The sequence below is a fragment of the Camelina sativa genome, chromosome 4, assembly GCF_000633955.1.
Source record: "Camelina sativa cultivar DH55 chromosome 4, Cs, whole genome shotgun sequence".
NCBI classification, from domain to species: Eukaryota; Viridiplantae; Streptophyta; class Magnoliopsida; order Brassicales; family Brassicaceae; genus Camelina; species Camelina sativa.
In genome coordinates this window covers 21415975-21440798 of record NC_025688.1, presented here as the reverse complement: position 1 = coordinate 21440798, position 24824 = coordinate 21415975, and the positions used below count along the sequence as shown (strand labels likewise).

The 24824-nt window shown below is 37.8% G+C and overlaps 5 protein-coding genes, 1 long non-coding RNA gene and 1 pseudogene across 7 annotated transcripts; 3 read left to right on the top strand and 4 right to left on the bottom strand.

Annotated features, from left to right (window-relative positions):
* Positions 556–2723, bottom strand: LOC104781643 (EGF domain-specific O-linked N-acetylglucosamine transferase-like). Its single transcript, XM_010506363.2, has 3 exons — positions 2190–2723; positions 2012–2089; positions 556–1908 (listed from the first exon to the last, which is right to left on the bottom strand). The coding sequence occupies exons 1-3, from the start codon at positions 2383–2385 to the stop codon at positions 692–694; spliced, it is 1491 nt and encodes a 496-aa protein (XP_010504665.1). The 5' UTR covers positions 2386–2723; the 3' UTR covers positions 556–691.
* Positions 4170–5022, top strand: LOC104781641. The gene has a single exon (XM_019244186.1). It carries the CDS (start codon positions 4399–4401, stop codon positions 5020–5022), a length of 624 nt encoding a protein of 207 aa, XP_019099731.1. The 5' UTR covers positions 4170–4398.
* On the bottom strand, positions 6125–7554 carry LOC104781640. 2 transcript variants are annotated; one of them, XM_010506359.2, is made up of 4 exons: positions 7207–7554; positions 6975–7106; positions 6528–6893; positions 6125–6446 (listed from the first exon to the last, which is right to left on the bottom strand). In XM_010506359.2, exons 1-4 carry the CDS (start codon positions 7320–7322, stop codon positions 6311–6313), a joined length of 750 nt encoding a protein of 249 aa, XP_010504661.1. In that variant the 5' UTR covers positions 7323–7554; the 3' UTR covers positions 6125–6310. The 2 variants fall into 2 exon arrangements, with proteins under 2 accessions (XP_010504661.1, XP_010504662.1); XM_010506360.2 differs by having other exon boundaries at positions 6975–7101.
* LOC104781639 lies at positions 7722–12761 on the top strand (annotated as a pseudogene).
* LOC104781638 (chaperone protein dnaJ 49-like) lies at positions 12931–14429 on the bottom strand. Its single transcript, XM_010506358.2, has 2 exons — positions 14309–14429; positions 12931–14158 (listed from the first exon to the last, which is right to left on the bottom strand). Exon 2 carries the CDS (start codon positions 14146–14148, stop codon positions 13045–13047), a length of 1104 nt encoding a protein of 367 aa, XP_010504660.1. The 5' UTR covers positions 14149–14158; positions 14309–14429; the 3' UTR covers positions 12931–13044.
* On the top strand, positions 17379–22568 carry LOC104781637 (putative calcium-transporting ATPase 11, plasma membrane-type). The gene is made up of 7 exons (XM_010506357.2): positions 17379–17549; positions 19068–19122; positions 19222–21146; positions 21244–21399; positions 21495–21666; positions 21744–22042; positions 22125–22568. The coding sequence occupies exons 1-7, from the start codon at positions 17379–17381 to the stop codon at positions 22422–22424; spliced, it is 3078 nt and encodes a 1025-aa protein (XP_010504659.1). The 3' UTR covers positions 22425–22568.
* Positions 23237–24243, bottom strand: LOC104781636. The gene is made up of 3 exons (XR_766926.2): positions 24081–24243; positions 23660–23882; positions 23237–23567 (listed from the first exon to the last, which is right to left on the bottom strand). It is a non-coding gene; the product is annotated as an uncharacterized LOC104781636 (long non-coding RNA).

Sequence of the window (24824 nt, the reverse complement as noted above, 5' to 3'; positions counted from 1 at the left end):
TGTTTTTTTTTTTTGCCATCAACCAGACACTTCTCTAACATGCTAAAAAAGAGAATGAGCCACTTGTCATACCTATATGCAGGTTGTTTCCATTTTACTATTTTTTGTGTAGATTTCTAGAAGAGCTTTAATCATATGTGTTTTTGAAAAACAGTGAAATTCGATGATAATCATAACAAAGGTACAATAGAAATTAAAACTAGATTTTTTTTTTATTAATTCAAAGTCAATATTATCAAACAGAAAAAAAAAAAAAATGGGCCCTTAGATCCGTTTGGATGTTTTTTACTTACTTTACAAATCTTGGTGTTTTATTTTTACTTTTAACTTTGTAAACAACACACAATAAAACTGTAAAAAAATGAATTGAGAAATCTGAAATCATCGACAGCATGTTTTGGTTTTTGGGCCTACAAAGCAAACAATAGTTGGGCCCTTTGACCCATTTGGATGTGGTATGAACTCAGTGAAAAAACTCAGTTTAGTTGGTATTTTCCGGTTAGTAATAAAGCTTGTAAAATTGAGTCATTTGAAGCTAAATTGCCACAAAATAAAAGAGCTAAACTTTTTCTTTCTTCTCCCATTTATTTACATGTATAGCTAAAACGTATACATCTTCAAAACTATTTTATACAATCTAAAAACCCCCCTTTAATTGGTAACATTCGGTTTGTGTAATGCTATACACCGGTCAAATTCGTTTCATCGAGAAATCATAAGCACGAGACAACGGTTTCTTGAATCTTTTCAAATCAAGCTTCACGTTCTGCCTCTCGAGATAGATCTTCTTAGTGTAATCCCATCCTTTTCGAGTAAAACTCTTAGGATCTCGTATTATCGGGTCATCTTTGCCATATTCATCATATAAAGAGCTCTCTTTCGGTTTAATCTTGTAACTAATGTACTTCAATCCCATCTTCTTGGCCGGTTTACCATAGTAAGTCTCAGCCGCCCACTCAGTTCCTATTGGTATAATCTGTATAAAGACTGCCTTAGGTTTCAAGAAAAGGAAATGTGTCATTGCAGCTCCATGTACACCGATCATCACATTGCTTGAATTCAAACATCTATAGATCTTTGCCAGCTCCGTTGTTTTATCCGGTCTCAGAACCTCGACAAAGAATCCAATTCCCTCAGCTAGTGCCACCAAAAGACTCTCATTCAGTATCTCCCTCGATCCGTGTCTCGACAGAATCACTAGTTTCGGTTTCTTGAACCTGTCTTCTCCAACACTTTTACCAGTCTTGTTCACTGCCTCGAGTTCTTCCTCTTGTATCAATCCACGGATACGAGGCCAGTAAGCTCGATCCAACACATTTCTGAAATCAAGAATCGTTTTATTCCCAAGCATCAACGATGAATCAACCGTTAACTCGTCATGAATCTTCAATCCAACTATAGCTTCCTTGAAACAATGCGTTCTCTTGTCGCCATTGAAGTCAACAGGAGGATAATAAGACAGCTGAGAAACGATATCTCCATATTTCATAACCCACCAACTATGATACTCAACGATCACAAACACAACCTTCTTGTTGAAATGCTGTGAAGTGATGAACAAAGGGATGATCCCGTCGTTGAATTCGTGGTAAACGTTTCCAGTATAACCACCAGTGGAGAAAAACACAGCAGGAACGTCATAGAACACATCGCAGATGTTGTGACCATCATCAGATTCAGAGACTGAAGAATCATTTTGATCTCTGTAAACGAGATTGAGTCCTTGAACTGTTTGCATCACACTTGTTTCCCATTTTCTTGTGTAAGGTTTGATATTTTGAGAGATGTTTGTCTTTTTTGGGAGGGAAGTGAAGAGGAAGACTGATGAAGAAGCAGAGTTTGTTCTAACATCTCCTTTCATGATACAAACGTCGGATCTAAACCCGGCCCTGTCACAACAAATTGTTCCTGTAATCATTAAAGAGGCCAAGGGGGTTATTATATTAAGAACATGTTTTTTAGATGAAGATAAAACAATTCATTAGAGAGATTTGCAAATACTTGAAAATACCATTAGAGGTTCCTGAACATAGAGGTGCAATGAACTGTTCATAAGGACCAATTCCTTGAGCTTCTCTGCTAAAAGCATCTGCACAAGTCAAATAAGCTTTAATACTCACAATCGAAATTATGAGAAAAAACTATAAAATTTAATGGAAGTAATTATATTAAAAAAGGTGAATTTTTACTTAGTAGAGAGAAAGAGGAGAAGCTGAAGATGTAACAGCAAGAGAGGAAAGAGAGAAAGAGAACTAAGATAATCTTCGGTTTAGCTGTCTTTGAGAAACCACCACCAGCGACGGTTCCGGCAAAGGAACCACCTTTTTCATTAACTGAAACTCTAAGCTTTTCCCCTTTTCTGATGAGTCTCTGGTATTGAACCATTATTCTGTATAATCAAAAACGAGAAACCCACAAGGAAAAGTTTCGATATTTACGACGCTTCTGATTGACTTTTGGTACTCCTCCTACTAAAAGAGAATCAGACAACCCAGAAGAGAAAAAAAAGAGAGCTTTTTTAAAAATTATAATATGGGTTTTGGTGCTTTGCTTTCTCTTACATCAAGAGAGAAACAGAGAAGAGGAGACTTTTGAAAGAGAGGATGAAACTGTTATTTCTTTAAAATATATATTTTTGTGTCGTATGTTTTGGCTCTTTCATCGAGATTATTTCGTCAGCAGATGGAAAACAAACAATGAGAGCCGTGTCAAAGAAGACGAGGAAGGACTTAAAGCAGAGGGAGGAGAAGAAGGGCTTTATTTACTTTTCTTGTCCTCTCCGATTAGTCTCTTTTATTATTCCTAATTTTCTATTTTTGGGATTTTTAATATAAAATTAGTTGTAGACTGAAATGAAATTTTTTTTAAAGCCTTTATATGGTTATTTTAATTAAATCGCAATGAAAATATTCGAATTTTTGCTTCTATCCACTAGCTTTCTTGTTATAATTATATGATCTTCGTTACAAGATGTTAAGGTAGGATCATTAGAGTACATTCTAAAGGGGAAAAATGTTAACATATGATCGTCAAATACATAAAACAAAAGTGTTATTAATGAAGAATGAGATGCAGTTTTTTGGTTAGCTCAAATATATTATGAGTATAGTAAACCGGATGTTAAAGGAAAACTTAAAATGAAGAAAAGATTCGTGATTTACGCAAGACGAATAAAATAAACCTTGGCGTGAATTGGTCAGCTCAGCTGGTGGGACATCACCATCGCCTAATTAAGGGTTATCTACTACTGCGGATTTGTTACCAGTACTTTACCAGTTACCATTATTTGTGAACTGATTTAAATACCAATTGGGATGGTCAGGCTAAATTTTTCGAATTTTCTAGCGTTTTCATTGTGTCAGTCATTCTCGAGTTTAGGGATACAGTTTTAATACCAATGGATGATCAGATTCAATACCAGAGTTTTCTTCGGGGTATGAAACAATTCTTCTCTACTTAGTATTTTTTTTTCTTTTCTTTTCTTTTAACACAATTTCTTACTCTATCTACATAATACATATATAGGTGAGTTAAGAAAAATCTTGATTAGAAAAGTTTCAAGATACGTACGTATCAAACATACAGTTTAATACTACTAAAGTAGAGCAGTTTCTTGAAAATAGAATGCACTAGATTGCACATTTTTGCATGTGATGTGTTTCTTCTAATTTGGATATCCTCTCCTGCGCACTTATTATGAATGTTAGATATACAAGCATGTGTTCTGGTAAACTCTTAAACAGCTGAGAAATTGTATAATACGCAAATAATAAAAGACCCTCTCGGGATAACCCAAAATATAAATTGTCTCTGCAGGAACATGTTATTATTTTGAAACCAAAAACACTCAAATATTAATTACTTTTTTGAGCCTTCACAACATAGTTTTGGATATGGACCACTTTATCTAAGAGAATTTCTCTAACCAAAATTATGTTTTGATTTACATATAAAAAAGAAACTGGACCGTTTAATCATTTTATGATTGAAGGACTCAACAAGACTGAGCAAAGACGACGTCACGACTCACGTGAGACGGTGAGAGTGACTCCTTAGGCAAACAGCCAAAAAACGGCACTGGTTTTAGTGACGGAGCCTTGAAACGGCACAAAGTTCCATCTCCTTTCGTAATATCTCGAAACGATAAAGACCGTCCGATCGAAGCTTAATGGGCCCCATATTATTATATTAACGCTTCATATTGTTGTATCTACGTGTACCGTAACACAGCTGAACTTTTTTTTGGTCTATAAAATAAGATGAGAAGCAACCGTTAACTCTGTTTCAGAGTCCCTCCACTTTGTTTTTCCCGAAATCTCCACCTGACTCTACTCAGCACTGAGAAAGAAGAAGAGATCAAAGGAATCGCAAAATCAGGATAGAGAAACTAGGGTTTCGATGATGCAGGTGTGGCGTGACTGTTGCAGAGGATGTAAGAGGGCCACTGTTGTCACCGATCACGTTGAGAGAAGGACACGATGCTCCCATTGTGGTCTTGAAATTAAATATCACTCTGTCGAAGATGGTGTCGATGTTAAAGAGAACGATACTGTTCGTCGTCTCAGTGATCCTCCGATAAGCAATAGTGGTCTGTCCATTGTCACAACCAGGTCCACCACAGATCCCGCGAATGGTTCCTTTGTTGATTTCTTGTCCCCTAATCTTGAAGATTCGTTGAAACCAGTCTCTACCGTAGACACCGAGCTGAAGAATGGTTCCTCCAATCGTTTCTTGTCCCTTACTCTTGGAAATACTCAGAACCCCGAGATGAACACTGCTTCTTCCGATGAATATTCGCTGAAACCTGGCTTTGATACAGGCTCTATCGTTACCACCGAGCTAGAGAATGGTTCCTCCGATGATTTCTTGTCCCTTACTCTTGGAAATTCGCAGAATCCCGAGACGATTACTGCTTCTTCCGATGGTGTCATCGTCTCCATCTCAGCTATCTCCGATGGGTACCGTTATTTCATTCTTTCTCTTCTTAGACAAGAACTTCAATCACACATGCAGAGAATTTAAGATGATCAGAGTTAAATACTGCTTCATCCATTTTTGCAGGTTGAAACTTCCTCCGAGGGTCAAGGTAAATAAGCTTTTTGTTTTGTCCCTGTTAGAATAGTTAGTATACGGATAAGTTTGAACTGGTGTGTTTCTTGATCTACAGGATCACGCTAATGAGATCTTTAAGGAAGTGGAGAAGTATAACATAGGAAAGAAACGAAAGGAACCAAACGTCCTTTGCGCTGCTTGTATCTACATTGCCTGTCGATGCAGTGATCGGACTCGGTCTATGGCGGGTATATATACTTAATACTTGAAACCTGAAAGATCCTGGTTCCTTTCTTGCTGTAGCTGAATCAGCTTTTTCAAAACCATTTTTGTTGTAGAAATATCTGTTGTTGCCAATGAAGCCCCAATACCGGATATTACCAAGGCAATTGGGTTCATAGCTGAGAAACTGAAGATGAACAAAAATTGGCTGATGAGTATCAAAGCTGTTGACTTTATAGTGAGTTTGTGCATTAAACTTTTGTTGTATTGCTCACCTGTGTCAATAGCTCTCGTTTACTGACATTTATATTCATCTGCAGAAGCGGTTTTGTTCTGAACTTGGATTGGATAGCGAAGCTGTTAAAGCTGCTCAAGAAGCTGCGGAAGCTTATGATATTATTACTGATAGGTACATTCATCATTTGAGCAGTTTCATTAGAATTTAGTGGATGAGTAAGCAGATATATGATGCAGCAGCTGACTTTAAAGAAACCATATTTCTACTTATTGCAGCAGTAGGAGTCATGTATCAGTTGCCGCAGGAATCGTATATGCCATTGCTCGACTTTCTTATGAGAAGAAGCTGCTCAAAGGTTACTTGTAAATCTCCATCTAAATAGCAAGCTAGCTGTAAAGCAAAGTCTGATCAGCTCTTCTCTTTCTCTAACATATTGACACTTGATGAGTTGCAGATCTTATAGAAGTCACTGGAATTGCAGAAACAGCGATAACAGAAACATACAAGGATTTGTATCCGAAACTGTCAACAATTACACCAAAGGGGTTTGCCAAGCCAAGGGACCTGAAAAACCTCGGCCGTCCTTAGATATCTTCGAAGATACAAGCAATCTCACTCAAAAAAGCATTCGTCTTTCCATTTTCTTTTCCTGAAGCCTTTTACAAAATTCTTCTCATCTCTTGTAGAAAAACATAAAGAGTCGTACATAAAATACCTCATGATATACGCAACATCAAAGTTACTTTGTTTTCTGACTTTGTCGAAAGAATACAAGATCATTCAGTCTTTTGTTACATTTTACGGTAAGACAGGGAGGTCTATGGAACTGAAGGAAAAGAAACTGGCACGGCCCTGAGCGATATGACAGAACATTAATGGCGCAGCTATGCGCTTTTGCAGGACTTTAATATCTTCTTTGCTTGGTGGAGAGTCCCTGTAAAAGCGGATGAGTATATTGAGTAAGATGTGTAATGGCAAACTTGCTTTCATAGTTCTAGCTAACGAAAGTGCTTACCCCGAGAAGCAAGCCACAAAGCTCGGTTCACCAGGAGAAGACTTCTTGAATCTGCTATTCGGCAAATACACGTCATACACCGCTCTTGCATCACAGATCTGCATATCTCCCAAGAGTTTAGCTACAGTATCCTTATCTTCAGGACATTCAGCGGAACGAACTGTAAATGCAGCATCCTTTGATGTCCAAGAAACCCCATGCCTGCCTAGGATGTAACCAAGACCCTTTAAGTATCTATAAACCTCGTAGTTTTCCCAACAGCAACCACTTTCTTCCTCTGCAACTTTCTCATACAAGTCCTTCAACGGGATCACAACATCATCTTCACTACCTAAGATCTGCAACTCCCCTATTTCACTCAAATACCTGCGGAACAGATTTCATAATGTGAATTTCAGAAATCTAAGATCCATAAAACTAGTATAAAATGTTTAGTTTGCCACATACAGAGACTCTTCAATGAAGCAATATGTCTTTCCACTACGAATGATTCCAGTAGTTGTCCAAAGTTTCCCCCTTTTAACTTCAACTTCAGCCATTCCTAATTCGGCAATCCAACGAGCCTTGGAAGATCCTACTCTACATGTTGCAAACACCAATAGAAAGAGAAACTGAGTTGACTTAGCAGTTTATAATGCGGGCAAGTAAAACGAGAAATTAGCCGCGGGTTTTTATTCACCTGAACTGTAACTTGGGCACTGAACCACCAGAATGAAACTCTTCGTCATCATCGTTTGGAAAATCACCAGCTTCGTTTTCGCTCGAAGAGGAAGCTTCCCAGTCTTTTTCCTCCATAAGCAAGCTTCGATGGGGGCAATTCGTCGAACAGTTGGTGTACAGTTTTATATCTGTCTCTTTTAGGTCGTTCTCGTGCTCTTTATCTGTCTCCAATTCTTTGGTTTAGTATCATTGTACCGAAGAAATAAAGAATCAAAACCCGATCCGATAGAACCTGTTCAAACCGCGTACGTTATATCGTCTTTCCAAACTCTCTCCCGAGAGCTTGAACCCAGCAGCCAAATAGGTCGTGCCGTATGTGTGTATAATGTTTTCACCAATTCTTTGGTTTGAGTTTTATTGTACCGAAGAAATAAGGAATCAATACCCGAACCGATCGAACCGGTTTAAACCGCATACGTTATATCGTCTTTTCAGACTAAATGAGAAAAAGAAAAAAAAAAAGAGTTTGTAAAAAGTTTCAAATCATACCACGCTTCCCAGTTCCCATTCTTTTTCTCCTTGACTCCTTGTGTAGAGCTTGAACCCAGTATCAATGGCGAACGACCAGGAGATGAGTGGATGGACTGATCTTCTCCATTATTCGACTAAGCTTCTGGATCAAGCGACTCCTTCGTCTCAGTTTCCTCCTCTTCAGGTCCTTCAACTAACCACTACTCTTTTCGATTCCGACTCTCCATTTGTTTGTAGAAAATATTCGCCGTTGGTTGCTTTAGGTTGTAAAATCTGGTTTATTAGCTTCCTTATCGCGTCGCGATTGATTCGTTATGATATGTATGTGTGATTTGTAGAGGAATTTGGATCAATTGGAAACATTGTCGAGGAAACTCAAGGCTAAAACCCTAAGAAACGAAGCTCCGGCACAGTCTATTGCTGCTACTAGGTACTCTCTTCAGCTTCGATTCTTTTCTTTATCCCTAGGTCTTGCGTTAATGTCCTACAGAGTTGAGTCCCGGAGAATTCAAAATTGATGACTCAGTCTGGGCATTAAAGAGTATTGCGGTGCGAGATTGTTTTTTAGGTCCGACGAGCTTAACACAGTAGAATCCTCTGATTGATATTTTTGAAAAAAATTGGGTGGTCTTCCGTTGTTAATAACTTCATAAGCGAGAAGCTAGCTATACAACTTGAGTGTGATGATTATTCTGTTACTCTTTATTTTTTTTGCTGATTGAATACACAGACTACTTGCACGGGAGGGAATCAATGCAGATCAATTATCTCGTGATCTTAAGTCATTTGAGTTGAAGGTGAGCATTTTTTCTATTTTCTGTCTCTATCAACTAGCTTATATTGCTTTGTGTTCTAGTAGGTTGTCTTTGGAGTAATGTATAGTTTGGCCACATACGCTTCTAATTTTTTTTTCTTCTGGATTGTTAAAAGACGACATTTGAGGATGTATTCCCTGCCGACGCAACAAGTGTTGAGGAATACTTGCAACAGGTTTTCTATATCTAAGTGCTCTTCGAAACTTCCCTATTTTCAGATCACACTACATATATTCTATATGCCATTATTCTTGTCTCCAGGTTCATGAAATGGCTATGGTATCGGCTATACAGGAGGCTCAAAAAGATAACGTTCGAAGCTTTAACAACTACATGTTGAAAGTTTTGGAGGTCAGTATTTCGTCTATCAAAAATTGTTTTGAATTGATTTCCGTGTTAGTTTCAGCTGTCACATCTTTTACCCTCATACATTTTTCTCCTGTTTCTAATGGTTTTAAAGTTTTTCCTCCTCGCCTTTAGCTTCTCCTCATTATGCTACTAGTAGTACAGACAGAGTCTGGTAAATGATATTAGCATGAGAACGTAATTGTTAAACAGAGGAACATGTTCTTCATCCCTACATATATATGGCATTGTAATTTGGAAATTCTTGGCGTAGAATCAGTTAGAAGCTGGTTGAGTTGCTTATTGCTAATTAGAAGGATATTAGTTCTCATATATACTTCAATGTCAAATCTGTTTATGGCAGGAGGACTGTAGAAAAGAAAAACGTGACTTTCTTCATAGCCTTAGCAAAATTTCAATGTTACCTAAGACCAAGATGATCGATTCAAGCAGAGGCACTCATGCTGGTTCACTAATGGCTTTGAGTCCTCAAGTATCTTCAAAACCTGGAATGGAACTGGTGTCTATGACTAACAAGCCCATTCATGAGAAAAAGTCATATGTCTATGCCGAGGTTGTGAAGAAACTAAACTCTGCAAGAGAACGAGGCTTGCCGTTTAAAGTATGGATTTCCAAAAACCTCCTCGTATATTTACATTGGTGCATTTTGAATGTCGTCCTGTTTGATAATTGCAGATGATAATTGTGCATTTTTTTGTTACTGCTCTTAGAGGTCAAGCTAAATTTTAAAAAGAATCTGTACACCCTTCACCTTTTGATGATGAGTGTCTTTTTTTAGCATTACGTATAACTAGTTGACCTTGTACTCATTTGTTCAGCTCTGTTTCCTACCAACATCTTATTCATGTTTTTGTATAGCCTGCAACATCGTTCAATGGTGCATATGACATTCTAGGAATTAATCTGACTCGTGGAAAATCAGTCAACATTCAGAAAATATGGCAACTTATTCAGGTGATCTTTTGATTGGAAGTTTATTTTTCCAACCAGTGGCACCTTAAAGGACTGTTCTTACATTTCCAAGGCCTTAACCAATCTATAAATCAGGCAATGACAGGTGAAGAATCAGAAGTACAACATGGTGTCTCCAAGAGGATGGCCCTCGTGATAGGTGCAAGACGCCATTTGGAATGTGGGCATGGGAAACATATAATGGATACAATTCAAAGTCATCATACACAAGTACTCGTTTCTACCTTGTATTAATTTTGCATGCAACTGCTATTTACAGAATGCTACATATAGATGCATCTTTTTAATTACTTTCTTAACTTCAAGGATGCTTCCTTGAAAGTATGCCCTTGATCTTTCCGTGAGTTCAAGTGCGTTAATAGTCAGAACATGTTTCCTTTTTTTCGTATCTTGTTCTAGGCTGCTCTTGGTGGATCTGTTGGAAATTTGCAAAGAATTCGTGCTTTTCTTCGGGTTAGTGCCACAGATCTAAAAAAGCTTAACACTAAACAGATATATACACAGGAATATTATTTTGTGGCAGTCAAATACATTGGGTTGTTTGCATTTCTTGATTCTTTTTCAATACTTTGCAGATTCGTCTGAGAGATTATGGGCTTTTAGATTTTGATTCAGGCGATGCTCATAGGCAACCACCATTTGATACTACTTGGCAGCAGGTTTCACATATTTTCGCTTACGCTTTAAATTTTCACTTTGTCCTCAACAATTAAGTTGAACTGCATAATATTTTCATTGCTGTTCCCCAAGTTTCTTAAAGTAAGAGATTGATGAAATATACCGCTCTGATTACAGATATATTTTTGTTTGAGAACTGGTTATTATGAGGAAGCTAGAGAAATTGCCCAATCATCCCGTTCATCACAGCAACAGTTTGCTCCTCTGGTATATTTTCTCACCTTAAAACCTACATTTAAGTTTTGGAGTTGCCTTTTTGATTTCCCTTTTTTTGGGCAGCTTACCGAGTGGATTACCACGGGTGGTACTGTGGCTGCACATACCGCCGCTATTGCTTCTGAAGAATGTGAGAGGTTGTTGAGGTTGGGCCAGACAACATATGACAAGAAGAAGCTCCTACTCTACACTATAATATCTGGTTCCCGACGGCAAATTGATCGAATCGTGAGGGATTTTTCGACGCTCTTTAACACAATAGAAGATTTTCTTTGGTTCAAACTATCATGCGTACGTGACGTAGCTGGTGGATGTTCATCTGTGGTCTTGAATGATGGGCTAGTGCCTTACAGTTTGGATGATCTTCAGGCTTATCTTAATAAATTTGAGCCATCTTATTACACTAAGAATGGCAAAGACCCTCTGGTATACCCATATGTTTTGCTTCTCAGCATTCAGTTACTACCAGTGATTATGTACATGTCCAAAGAAGCAGGAGATGAAGGGTATAACATTGATGCTGTCCATATGGCTATTTCGCTAGTGGACCATTCCGTGCTATCTGAAGGATCTGGGACTGGGCACAAACTAAGCGTGATGGATGCTAATGCTGAGGCATCTAGCATGATTAGGCAATATGGGACGATGTTTTTACATCATGATGATCTGAAAACGACGCTGGAATACTATGCACAAGCTGCTATTGCAGTAGGTGGGGGGCGAGAAGCTNTGATTCAGGCGATGCTCATAGGCAACCACCATTTGATACTACTTGGCAGCAGGTTTCACATATTTTCGCTTACGCTTTAAATTTTCACTTTGTCCTCAACAATTAAGTTGAACTGCATAATATTTTCATTGCTGTTCCCCAAGTTTCTTNTCCGGTGAAGAAGGCGAGCTTGGAAGATTTCTGCCGGATATTAGATTGAAGCAGCAGTTCTTGATTGAAGCTGCGCTTCAGTGTCAAGCNTATTATGAGGAAGCTAGAGAAATTGCCCAATCATCCCGTTCATCTCAGCAACAGTTTGCTCCTCTTGTATATTTTCTCACCTTTAAACCTACATTTAAGTTTTGGAGTTGCCTTTTTGATTTCCCTTTTTTTGGGCAGTTTACCGACTGGATTACCANCAGTTTCTTAACTGTTTGTTATCGAATGCAGGCGATAGAAATACAGAAGCGAGTTGGTGCGTATTCGTCTGCCTTGGAAACGGTAAACAAGTGTCTATCCGAAGCCATTTGCTCCCTTGTCCGTGGAAGGTCAGATGGTGAAAGCCAAGCAGCGGGGCTTGTTCTCTCAGGCAATGATATTCTCGATACTTACAAATATCACCCTGAAGCCAGGTAAATTGCAGACTCTTATGGATTCATTCATCTACTTATCTTAGTTGTGTAGTTGTTGAATATGGAGTTTCTTACTAGAAGTCTCACACACTTGTGTATACTACAGTATCCAGGGAAGTGATCAAGTCATGGAGCAAGAAACAATACTAAGAGAGCTTGAGGCAATACTGTCAATCCACAAGTTAGCCAGACTAGGCAATCATCTAAATGCCATAAGAGAAGTCGCGAAACTTCCATTCCTACATCTCGATCCAAGACTACCTAACACCACCCCAAACGAGTTTCAGAGAGCATCCTCTTACTTTCAGACCTGTGTCCCTGATTTACTCAAGGTTGCTCTGACGTGTCTGGATAACGTAGCTGACACTGATGGATCGATGAGGGGTATGAGATCTAAGGTACACATTGACAAAATACTTAATCAGGCACTTGTCAGATCAGGAGAGATCAGTACAGGGATATCAATTGTGAATTTCTTTTGCAGATTGCTGGATTTCTTGCAAGCAACACACAGCGGAACTGGCCCCGAGACTTGTATGAGAAGGTTGCTCGAAGCTTTTGAATCTAAGAAAACTTGAACCCTATTCTGAGGAAGGTCCCGTAAGAAGCTTTTGAACCCAGTTTTGTTACTTTACTTTAGAACGAAGGATATGTTTTTNTGTCCAAAGAAGCAGGAGATGAAGGGTATAACATTGATGCTGTCCATATAGCTATTTCGCTATTGGACCATTCCGTGCTATCTGAAGGATCTGGGACTGGGCACAAATTAAGCGTGATGGATGCTAATGCTGAGGCATCTAGTATGATTAGGCAATACNCATTATATAATAAATCCAAAACAATAACAAAAACATATATCAGTTCTGATTCGTGAAGGCGTTGACATGAAAAATGTTTATAAGCTGACCCATTTGTGTGTGCCTCAATCATTCTTGGTGCTAGCCTTCAGCCGTCTCAAATCTCCGCATCATATCACAATGAGGTGTTTCACGAACAAATCCCCATTGTTTCCTCTGCATCTCATACCTACAATTCTGACTAAGTATAGACACATAATCTCTCTCAACTTGTTCTTCCAAAACATGCCGATCGTTGCTATCACGTGGGTAATCCTGCTCGAATTTAGACGATCTCACAAAGTAATTGACACCTCTCTGTGTAGTGAACTTGTAATGGTAAGGATAAGTAGCAGAGAGTGAGTAAACCGGTTGAGAAGAAGGCAAGAAGTTGAGCAGGAGTATGAAGATAACAGGAAGTAGCTGGAGAAGTATACGACCATTGAAACCTGCTTCAGGAGCTTGATTGTTATTATTAGCTGCTCTTTGACGAGTAGCTCCGAAGTTGAATGATCGGAATTGAGTAGCGGCAGGAGGCATTCCACCACCACCGAATCCTCCTCCACCGAAGAAGGCTCTAAAAATCTCATTGGGATCGAACTCGTCTTCGTAATAGTATCCACCACCGTTGAATCCATTACTTCTAGCAGATCCACGTGGTTGGTAGATAGGTTCATCGGAACCACTAACATCGTATTTTTTCCTAGCGTCCTCGTTGCTTAAGCACTGAAACGCCTTGGAGACGGATTTGAAAGCTTCTTCAGAACCAGGAGCTGGGTTCTTATCAGGATGAACTTTCAAAGAAAGTTTCCGATAAGCTTTCCTAACATCATCAACAGAACAGTTTGATTCAAGACCTAAGATCTCGTAATAATCCTTTTTAGATTTAATCTTTCTCACGATAGAGATCTGTTCTTCAGTGTAGGAGATTGAAGAAGACGATGATGACGTCGTTGACGATCCACGTTGACGTAACGAAGGCCGATCTGAAGAATCCTTGGCGGTTGCAGCAGATCCAGGAGGTTTTGCAGATCCTGTTTCGTCTGATTTGTTGTTAAGCTCGGAGACGAGATCATCGATAGGGAGATTAGGATCAAGACGACGAGCTTTAGCAAGGAATTTTAAAGCGCGAGGTCGATCTCCAGCTTCCATGGCATTTTTGCAGATTTTCAAACACTTCAACGCGTCCTCTTTGTTTCCATCCATTGTTTCTGCCCTAGATGATGATGAAACAAAGAGAATCAGGAGGAGTGAAAATACCGAGTGTTGTTGTTGAAGAAGAAGCAAATCTCGCTCATGAGACTGTTCGAGCGAGAGAGAGAGAGAGATAAAGTGAACCCCTTTCGAAGTTAGCGTTTCTCCTCACCGATTCGGATTTTGTCAGATTGGGATATTTTTTGTGGAAGAAGAATTTTCAAGACGACTCTAAAAACACGATTTGCTGTTGAGATAAAGACGAGACAAATCCCAAGCTGAATCTGAGATTAGCGTACCATTGTCGGTACAAGGGAAGGTACCCGATAAATTTCAATCAGTTCCGGTTACTTGAGAATTCAAAGTAATTTGGTCTGGTTTCTTCCGGTTACAAACTTATTAAGTGTATCATTGAACCGGTCCAGTTCAGTAGAAGTTAGTGTTTAATGTTAGGTAATTAATTAGGTACGGCCTAATTTTACTGCTCAAACTATTAAGAAATCTGAGGGACATACAACGAAACGGTCTGATTTATTGTTCTTGATTACTTAGCCAAAAATATATATTTTCTTCATCCAATGCATCTTTCAAAATTCCGAGGCATTAACTGCAAAATGTATCTCTTAGACAATTCATGTTCTATAGTCATATACTCTGCTGGTTTATGTGAGAAGACATTTTTTAAAAGATATATATGGAAACTGGCAAGAAAATTATCTGCTGCTCTACCAAATTAAATTGTCATTTACTCATTTTAGTTCTTCTTTCTTCTAGCTACTTTTAAGTTCTACTTCTACCTATGGATCCTATAACTAGAAGATGCATTGAAGTATACTACTTAACATCAGTGGGCCTATAAAAGGCTCCCTTTTTGTACTAACTAATGTAACAAGGAGGAGCAGGATTAGTACTATACAGTAGACAAGCTTGATAGTCTTTAAAGCTGTGAGTTAATTACTACTCCATGTGCTCTTTATCTTCTTCTCAGACTTTTTCTTGTTTTGTTTTCTGCCATCATAATCGGGTTCAAATGATCATAATCTTTTGAGAGAATTTATTGTCATGACACAGATTGGGTTAGTAAGATTGTATTATCTTTGATTAGTTTGTGTGTCAACATCTGATATCTTCATATTATATGGAATATGGTTCCCAATGTAACAGACTTTGTAGAATATTTGTCCATGTTGTGATTCTTGATTGTGTCAACTGTCAAATGTTGTTGTATGTGCTTGACCAGTTTGCTTAAAGACTTAACAAACAACATATCCTGATTAGCTTTTATGAAATAAGTTGTACTGGGGAGGGGGGTTCTGCATCTGGCTAGGCGCAGTCTTATTATCATATTCTAAAAATAAGTAAAATCAAAAACTTGTTACCATTTTGTGTGCTAAATAAGACCTGCTAGGCTGCTACTGCTACTACTATTTTTCTTGTTGTTAAATAAAGAATTTGCACCTCATTAAGAGAAACTGGGTCAAAAATGGGTGACAAGCCAATAACAGCTAGGACTTCCACAATTATAGTAATATATTGAATGAATTTTTCTGACTATGGAGCTAACCTTTTTCTTACATTTAATAATTTAAGTTCACATCATATAACGTCATATATAATGTACATGTGTTAATAATATATAAGTGACCAGTTTTCTGAATTAACTATAGTTTTTAATATTAAGAGCAGCATGATTGTTCTCAGGTTTAAAGGTCTGTCTGTATGGATCTGATCAACATGTTATTTTGTTTTTTCGTCAACTTTGTTAAACCGCAATTAAACATAAAGCTAGGTTTAGTGCTACCAAAATGGTCAATTTTTATTTATGAAATTTGCATACAGAGAAACATAAAAGTCTTGAATATAATTTGGTGAACAAAGGTGTGCATATTAATATTGTAAAGAATTGAAAAGGGGTATCAGAGACCAAAAGAAAATACTCCATCCGTTTCAAAATATAAGATATTTTAGAGAAATTTTTTGTTTTATAATATATGATGTTTTCAAGTTTCTATGCAACTTTTAGATTAATTTAGTATTTTATATTATGCAGTATTGTTTCTGATTAGTTGAACTTTTTAAAAGTAAAGATTTCTTAATCTGTGTGCTTTAGTTAAAACATCATATATTACGAGAGGCAGCGCAGTCTCGCAAAGGTGGGCGATACGTTAAAACAGAGCAAGTTGGGATGGGCATATGCTATTAGTGTCCACGCACCTTTAAAGGCTTCAGAGCAACCATCCATTTACTTAATCTATTAGTGTTTGTTATTTATTTATTTTCGGTTAACTATAAAAAAAAGGTATGAGATTTATGTCTTACTATATCAGTCCTAAAAGATTGTCCCTAAAATATTGATATTTAGAATCTTTTACGTATTTTAAGAAAACAATAATTATTAAATTTAAACATATTTTTTTCTTTAACTAAAGAAATATTATTTAATTTTAAACCAAGAACAATTTAAAATTTTTAATATTTTCAATGATTACTTTTTGAAGTTTACAAAACATCAATCTTTGTGGGACAAAAAAATATAACCCAAAACATTAATCTTTGTAGGACATAGAGAATATATAATAATTTTTTAGATCAGAGATCAGACTTAATTAACCATAAAGAGTCATCTAATACTAGTAATTGTAACCTACTTGTAACATTAGCATGGAAATTAAGAGAACATAAAGAAGACAAAAATTGTAGCTAAATCAACATGCTAAAAATAACGTTTTTATTGGAAGATGGATCTGTGCAACAGTGCAACTCTGCGATTTTACTATATTTACAATTATACTTTGTAAGTAAACGTCACATGTTTTTATTGTATCAATTTTTTTTTATAAAAAAAAATTGATACAACAAAACAAAACTAACAATTGAATAAATATAATACATCCGAAACCCACGAAAAGGGGACGCAAGGCTTTTTCTTCAAAGTTGGACTGCGTCAAAAATTAAAAATAATGGATACGAAAAGGCGACCCGACCCGGTAACCCGAGTAAAACCGGGTTTAGAGTTTTGGACACTCCATAAAAATGCTCAACACTCGCAACAAACTCCCACGTTGCTCCATAGAGAGAGAGAGAGAGAGAGAGAGAGATTTAGCATAAAGAATAGGGGGGAAGAAGAAGAAGGAGCCTTGAGCCTTAACACTCTCTTCTCTCTCTCTGTTTAGAGGAAAAAGTAAACGGAGAGAGTTTTTTTTTTTTTTTTATTTGATAGAGAAAAAGAAACGGGAGGGAGGATGTCTAATCTCCTAAAGGATTTCGAGGTGGAAGCTAAGAATCCGTCGCTGGAAGCTCGTCAACGATGGAGGTCCTCCGTCGGACTCGTCAAAAATCGAGCTCGTCGTTTTCGTATGATCAGTAATCTCGAGAAACTCGCTGAGAATGAGAAGAAGAGATGCCAGATCCAGGTCTGTTTCCCCCTCCTTCTCCTTCCTCGATTTTGTTTTAGCTCTGTTCTCTTCATGTAGATGCACTTGCGATTTCTGTGTCTCGCTTCCTGATCGTTTTTTTTTTTCTCTTCTTTTTTTGGTTGTTAATGTTTTTCAGTACTAGTAATTATTTACTCATTTTCGACTACAGTTTTTGATGTTTCCTTTAACGATATCAGATCACGATCCGTTTGATATATAAGTTACAAATAAATTAAACTATACGATGATGATCCTTCGGTTTAGGTTTGATGATTCTTCCGTTCGATGATGTTTTTGGTTGCTTTTCTTGTTTAATCATTTCTTCATTGTTTTTCGCGATTAGCCTTAGCGATCCAAAAGTCTCGTTCCAGTTATATTGTGAACCGAGGAATTATAGTTACCTCATTCCAAACCCAGATACTACTAATACCTTTTCAGTCAACCAAACCAAAAAAACAAAATGACGCGTAAATTAAAATTCAGCTAAGTCTTTATAAGATTGATTTGGGACAACTACTACTACTGATTATGATCGTAATGTGTAACGGATGAGTTATTTATTATGGCTATTCATATACTATTTGCCTACCCAACATTGACATAATTGTCCATGTCATGCTTTCGTGTCGTGTCGTCTCCAATATAAATCAGACTTTTAGTACTTTATATCGTAAGCATATTCCCATCGCTGCACCTTTTTTTTGGAAGCTCAAGGATAATTAAGAATCCATTTTGTGGACGTTAAAACTAACTAAAGTGACGTTAAGAAAGATCTGGTCTCTAATATTCATATAGTTGTTGACTTTTTTTGGGTATTGACTATTGAGCATTCTCTTTTTTGGACTTGTTGTGCAATCACCTACCTTAGCTTTTGGGAAGTTTCTTGGAAATTTCGTGAGAGCGGATCCATATCATATTTTTGAAAGAAACAGACATAGACTTTATTTGTCCACTTGCGTCTATTAAATAAAGAATCAGTTATGGGCATCTCTTTGAATTTTTAAGTCCTTTGGTCCCTTTCTTCTCTGTTTTGGTCATTATTTTTTTTCTTCTTTCCTATTGAACAAGAGACATTAGGCTGTTTGACTATTATGACTGACAGATGACTATTGAGCTAACTAAAATATAATCTTGCCTGTTTGAACTCTACTTTCAAAACGTGATTTGTGATGCAAAGACATTATCAATTTCACTAAGTTTTAAAGATTTAAAAAAAAAAAACAACAATTTTTAGGTACATTAGCTCCGTTTGAATCTTTGTTGGATCTCTGTAACTTTTGACATATACAACAACAATTGGCTGGTGTTAGCGTAAAGAATATACCCTCTTCTGCATAAAAAGTATAATGCAGAGGATTCAACAAATCAAAAAATTTGTAGCGGTTGGCATGTCTTGGTGCTGTTATTTAATCTAGAAGATAGCAATGACTGTTAGTTCTTTCTTGTAGCGACTAATGATTTAGTTGTTGTCAGTGTTCTTCTATTAGCTCACTTTTTCCTTTGTTTTATGAACAGGAAAAGATACGGGTTGCCTTCTACGTTCAAAAGGCAGCTCTTCAGTTCATTGATGGTAAGATATGCATTGTTTGAGTTTCAGAGATGCATGATTTGCAACATTTGGTAGGCGACTGGGTTTGATTTTTAATCTTCTCATTGTGTATTTCTTCAGCTGGTGCCCGCCGCGAATATAAGCTCACTGATGAGGTTAAAAAAGCAGGGTTTTATGTTGAAGCAGATGAGCTTGCTTCTATGGTTCGCAATCATGACACAAAAAGCCTGACGACCAGCGGAGGACCTCAAGGAATTGCTCAGAAAGTGTCTGTATCTCTCACTGAAGGTGTCCGTTCGAGTGAACTACCCATCAGAGAAAAAATCTATGGAGAAAACCGTTATACTGAGAAACCAGCCAGATCATTTTTAATGTTTGTTTGGGAGGCGCTTCAAGATATAACGCTCATCATCCTTATGGTCTGCGCTGTAGTATCGATAGGAGTGGGAGTTGCCACAGAAGGATTTCCAAAGGGCATGTATGATGGGACAGGGATCTTGCTAAGTATAATATTGGTGGTCATGGTTACTGCTATCAGTGACTACAAGCAATCTTTGCAGTTCAGAGATTTGGATCGAGAGAAAAAGAAGATTATCATTCAAGTCACCAGGGATGGGAGCAGACAAGAGGTCTCCATCCATGAATTGGTTGTTGGAGATGTGGTTCATTTGTCTATTGGGGATCAAGTTCCAGCTGATGGGGTTTTTATATCCGGATACAATCTAGAGATAGACGAGTCAAGCTTATCGGGCGAGAGTGAACCATCACATGTGAATAAAGAGAAGCCGTTTCTACTTTCAGGAACCAAAGTCCAAAATGGCTCTGCGAAAATGCTGGTTACAACGGTTGGTATGAGGACTGAGTGGGGAAAGTTGATGGATACTCTCAGTGAAGGTGGAGAGGATGAGACCCCTCTGCAGGTGAAACTAAACGGGGTTGCAACAATCATAGGTAAGATTGGTTTAGGCTTTGCAGTTCTTACGTTTGTGGTGTTGTGCATAAGGTTTGTTGTGGAGAAAGCCACGGCTGGTAGCATCACTGAGTGGTCTTCTGAAGATGCACTAACATTGCTTGACTACTTTGCAATTGCTGTTACCATTATAGTCGTTGCTGTACCTGAAGGGTTACCTTTGGCTGTGACCTTAAGTCTAGCATTTGCTATGAAAAAGTTAATGAGTGACAGGGCACTTGTGAGGCATCTGGCTGCATGTGAGACGATGGGTTCTTCAACCTGCATCTGCACGGATAAAACAGGGACTTTAACCACTAACCACATGGTAGTCAACAAAGTTTGGATATGTGAAAATATCAAGGAGAGGCAAGAGGAAAACTTCCAGTTGAACCTATCCGAACAAGTTAAGAATATCCTTATACAGGCCATATTTCAGAACACTGGTTCTGAAGTCGTTAAGGATAAGGAAGGAAAAACTCAGATCCTTGGTTCACCTACTGAAAGGGCGATACTGGAATTTGGTTTGCTTTTGGGTGGTGATGTTGACACGCAACGCCGAGAACATAAGATACTCAAGATCGAGCCTTTCAACTCAGACAAGAAGAAAATGTCTGTTCTTACATCTCATTCTGGTGGTAAAGTACGTGCTTTCTGCAAAGGTGCATCTGAAATAGTCTTGAAAATGTGCGAGAAGGTTGTGGATTCAAACGGAGAATCTATTCCTTTATCTGAAGAAAAGATTGCAAGTATCTCTGATGTCATAGAGGGGTTTGCTTCAGAGGCGCTGAGGACTCTCTGCTTAGTTTACACGGATCTTGATCAAGCTCCCAGTGGGGATCTTCCTGATGGTGGCTACACATTGGTTGCAGTTGTTGGAATCAAGGACCCGGTTCGCCCTGGTGTTAGGGAAGCCGTTCAGACCTGTCAAGCTGCTGGAATCACTGTTCGTATGGTCACTGGTGATAACCTAAGCACAGCCAAAGCTATTGCAAAGGAATGTGGTATACTTACAGCTGGAGGTGTAGCTATAGAAGGTTCACAATTTCGCAATTTGCCTGCACATGAAATGAGGGCCATTTTACCCAAAATTCAGGTTCTGATTTAGATTAATATAATGGTTTCTTAATTCTCCCACACGTCTCTTGAATTTTTTTAAAGCGTTTTCGAATGTTCTTTCTAACTGATTTCAGGTGATGGCTCGGTCTTTGCCATTGGACAAACATACATTAGTCAACAACTTGAGGAAAATGGGAGAGGTAGTTGCAGTTACTGGGGATGGAACAAATGATGCTCCTGCATTGCATGAGGCTGACATTGGACTTGCCATGGGAATAGCTGGAACAGAGGTTAGCCTTTGGTTCTTCTCTGTTACTGAGTTATTATATAATTGGTAAATCGATATATTATAATGTTCTATAAGTAAACTCTCGGGAATACACAGGTTGCGAAAGAGAATGCTGATGTAATCATAATGGACGATAACTTTGCAACGATAGTGAATGTGGCGAAATGGGGACGAGCTGTATACATAAACATCCAGAAGTTTGTTCAGTTCCAGCTAACTGTTAATGTTGTTGCTCTGATCATCAACTTTGTCTCTGCTTGCATCACTGGTAAGTAAAATCAAATACATACACAATTTCCAGCAATGAGGAACAATCTCACCAATGAATGTTTTAAACCTTTTCAGGATCTGCACCACTCACTGCGGTGCAGCTACTTTGGGTCAACATGATCATGGACACACTCGGTGCATTGGCTCTAGCAACTGAACCTCCCAATGAAGGTTTAATGAAACGTCAACCAATAGCTAGAACTGCTAGCTTCATCACCAGAGCAATGTGGAGAAACATCATTGGTCAAAGCATATATCAGTTAATCGTCCTCGGCATCCTCAACTTTGCTGGCAAACAAATACTCAACCTCAACGGCCCAGACTCAACAGCTGTTCTTAACACCATCATCTTCAACTCCTTCGTCTTTTGTCAGGTGAACTAAATTCACCATAAAAACCAAATAAACATATAGTGTTTCTGAAATTATTGAACACTAATGATTTGCACAAAAACAGGTGTTTAACGAGGTAAACAGCCGAGAGATAGAGAAGATAAACGTGTTTAAAGGAATGTTCAACAGTTGGGTGTTTGTTGCTGTAATGACTGCAACAGTTGGATTCCAAGTGATCATTGTTGAGTTCCTGGGAGCATTTGCAAGCACTGTGCCATTGAGCTGGCAACATTGGCTACTTTGCATATTGCTTGGTTCCGTAAGCATGATCCTAGCCGTTGGTCTTAAATGCATACCAGTTGAGTCGAACCGTCACCATGATGGTTATGAGCTGCTTCCTTCTGGTCCATCTGACTCCGCCTAACCTACTTTCTAGTAATTGCTACGTCCATTTTATATTTGATTTTATTTTTCAGTTCCGGGCTAATGATCTGATCTCAATTTGTATAAAATCGTTGCTGGATTTTTTTTTTCTTTCTATTTTGGGTGTGGGTTTGAATTTTTTCTATTTTGAGTTTCCACTTGACCCAATCTTTTGGTTTCTGAAAAGATCTTAAAATCGCATTTTGGACTTGATTACAAATCACATGTTTGATCAATTCAATCAAACAAGCCGATCTCTGGTAACTTCTCACTCTCAGGGTAACATTTAGTAAAGCCTCAGAAACATAAGTCGAAACAAAAGCAATAAAGAAACGCTTTCATCAAATTGTCGATTGGTGTTGCGCATCATCATCAGGTTCTTGGCTTAATGGGTTCAAAATCCAAACAAAAGATCAGAGAAGAAAAGGCAAATTCTTAATACCTGAAATAGAGGCTCTAAAGATTTTGGTCACAAACAGACTGAAGGATCAAAGCATTATTGCATATGAACATTTTTTCCATGGAGATGATTTTGGACTTTGCTTCTCAGAGCCAGGCATGGGTAATGGGCTACTAATCAGTGCCTCGTTAAATCTAACTCAAAGGCAAAATCCAATAAAGAAGAGGCAGCAATAAAATCTAGGCCTGATGATGGGTTGGCAGATTCTGAGATATCAGCAACGTGACTCAAAATGAGCTCAAGAAAGACTATGATACTAGAGAGTGTAGGCATTAATGCTTCATGTTCATAACAGAAACAAAGCTAGCTCATTTCAAATATGGAGTAAGCTATTTCTCTTCTCAGGGATCACATGGTATAAATATCTTCATTAAATCACCATATGGACATTGCGAAACTAGAAACTGCAGATTCGCTTATGATACACACACAAACACAGAGCAGGATAAGAGTAGCAAAACTCAATCCTTTATGATACCTTGTCAGTTAAAAATAATATTACTGAGTAGAGAGTATCCTTTCCTCAGTAAGGATGTTAAAGAAAACGAATCAGAATAAAGAGAAAGAAGAATGAAATCACTTATTAGAGAGTTTCTCAAGCTTCTCATCAGCATCCTTTAGCGCCCGCACAAGTTGCAATATACGGTACTTTTGCTTATCGTTTTCAATGGTCACTTCCTTCACCTAGTAGTAGAATAATCTATTAGTCAAAACTCCAAAACCAAACACATAAGGTAATGAGACAAATAATGTGAAGAGAAGAAGAAGAAGATCACCTTCCTCTGTTCTTGCATCACAGTGGCGTTAGCTTCTTCAAGCTTCGACTGAATTTGAGCAATTTCCTCAACAAGTTTAGCATCCGGAATGTCTGAAAAAAAAAAAGAGTATATTATATCACGTAACTCCTCAACCAATTGTTCCAGAGATTATTGGGAACAGTTTCTGAAAGAAACTGTCTTGGTCGACGCAACAGCAGCTTCAAGCTTTAGCCAATCGCTCCTACCAAAACAAAAAACATATATTATGAATATGAATGCAAGTGTTAATTTGTTCAGGTCATGGCATCATAATAATCATTGAATGAGAGTAAATAAATCCAAGATTTGGAAAATAAATAAGAACCCTAACTTTGAAACCAATGGATATGTGTTCGAATGATTGGATGATTAGAGAATTAAAAAAAAAAGACCATCGAACCTGTGCTTCAGTGGCTCTGTGAAAGAAGGGTTTCAAAGTCTCGGGAAGATGATGGTCCTCCATGGTTTTTCCTCTCTCAGTCTCAGCCGCCCGAGGCTTCAGGTCAAATTATAAAACCTCTCTTCCCTTATCAGTTTTTTTTGTTTTTTTTTTTGTTTTTTCTTTCCTTTTCTAACACAATAATGTTTTTTTATATTTGGGCCATGGAAGCTTTCCAAGTTCCAAGTTTTAGGCCGTTGCTAAAATTTCTTCTTCATATATCATATACTAAAATTTAAAAATCCACTAAATAAGATTGTGATCAATGGTTAAAAATTAGAAATCCAATAATAATATTTTATACATATATGTACCGTTTAGTTCTTCTACTTAAGAGTAAGACTGATGCACGTTAAAAAATAAAACTTGAACCGAATGTTTCAAATCTGTACACTTGGCTCAAAAACTAGGAACCATTTGCTAAAAACCTGCCTGAAGTTAACATATTTATCAAAGCTTCAATCATCTTCAGATTAGTTAGCTGAGCTACTTGGATCAAATCCTCTATTTGTTTCTGTTACAGAGGCAGAGAAGACAGGTTCAAGACTCTCGTTTATGCTCTTTGTTTGTCTCTTTACCCTTTGTGTCCTCTGAGGTGTATCTTCACCATTTGCTTCTTCCTTTGCTTTCTGAGAAACTCTAGATTTCGGAGTTGAAGCAGCTTTCCTCTGCAAATCACCGCACATAACCATATGCTTTTAGTAA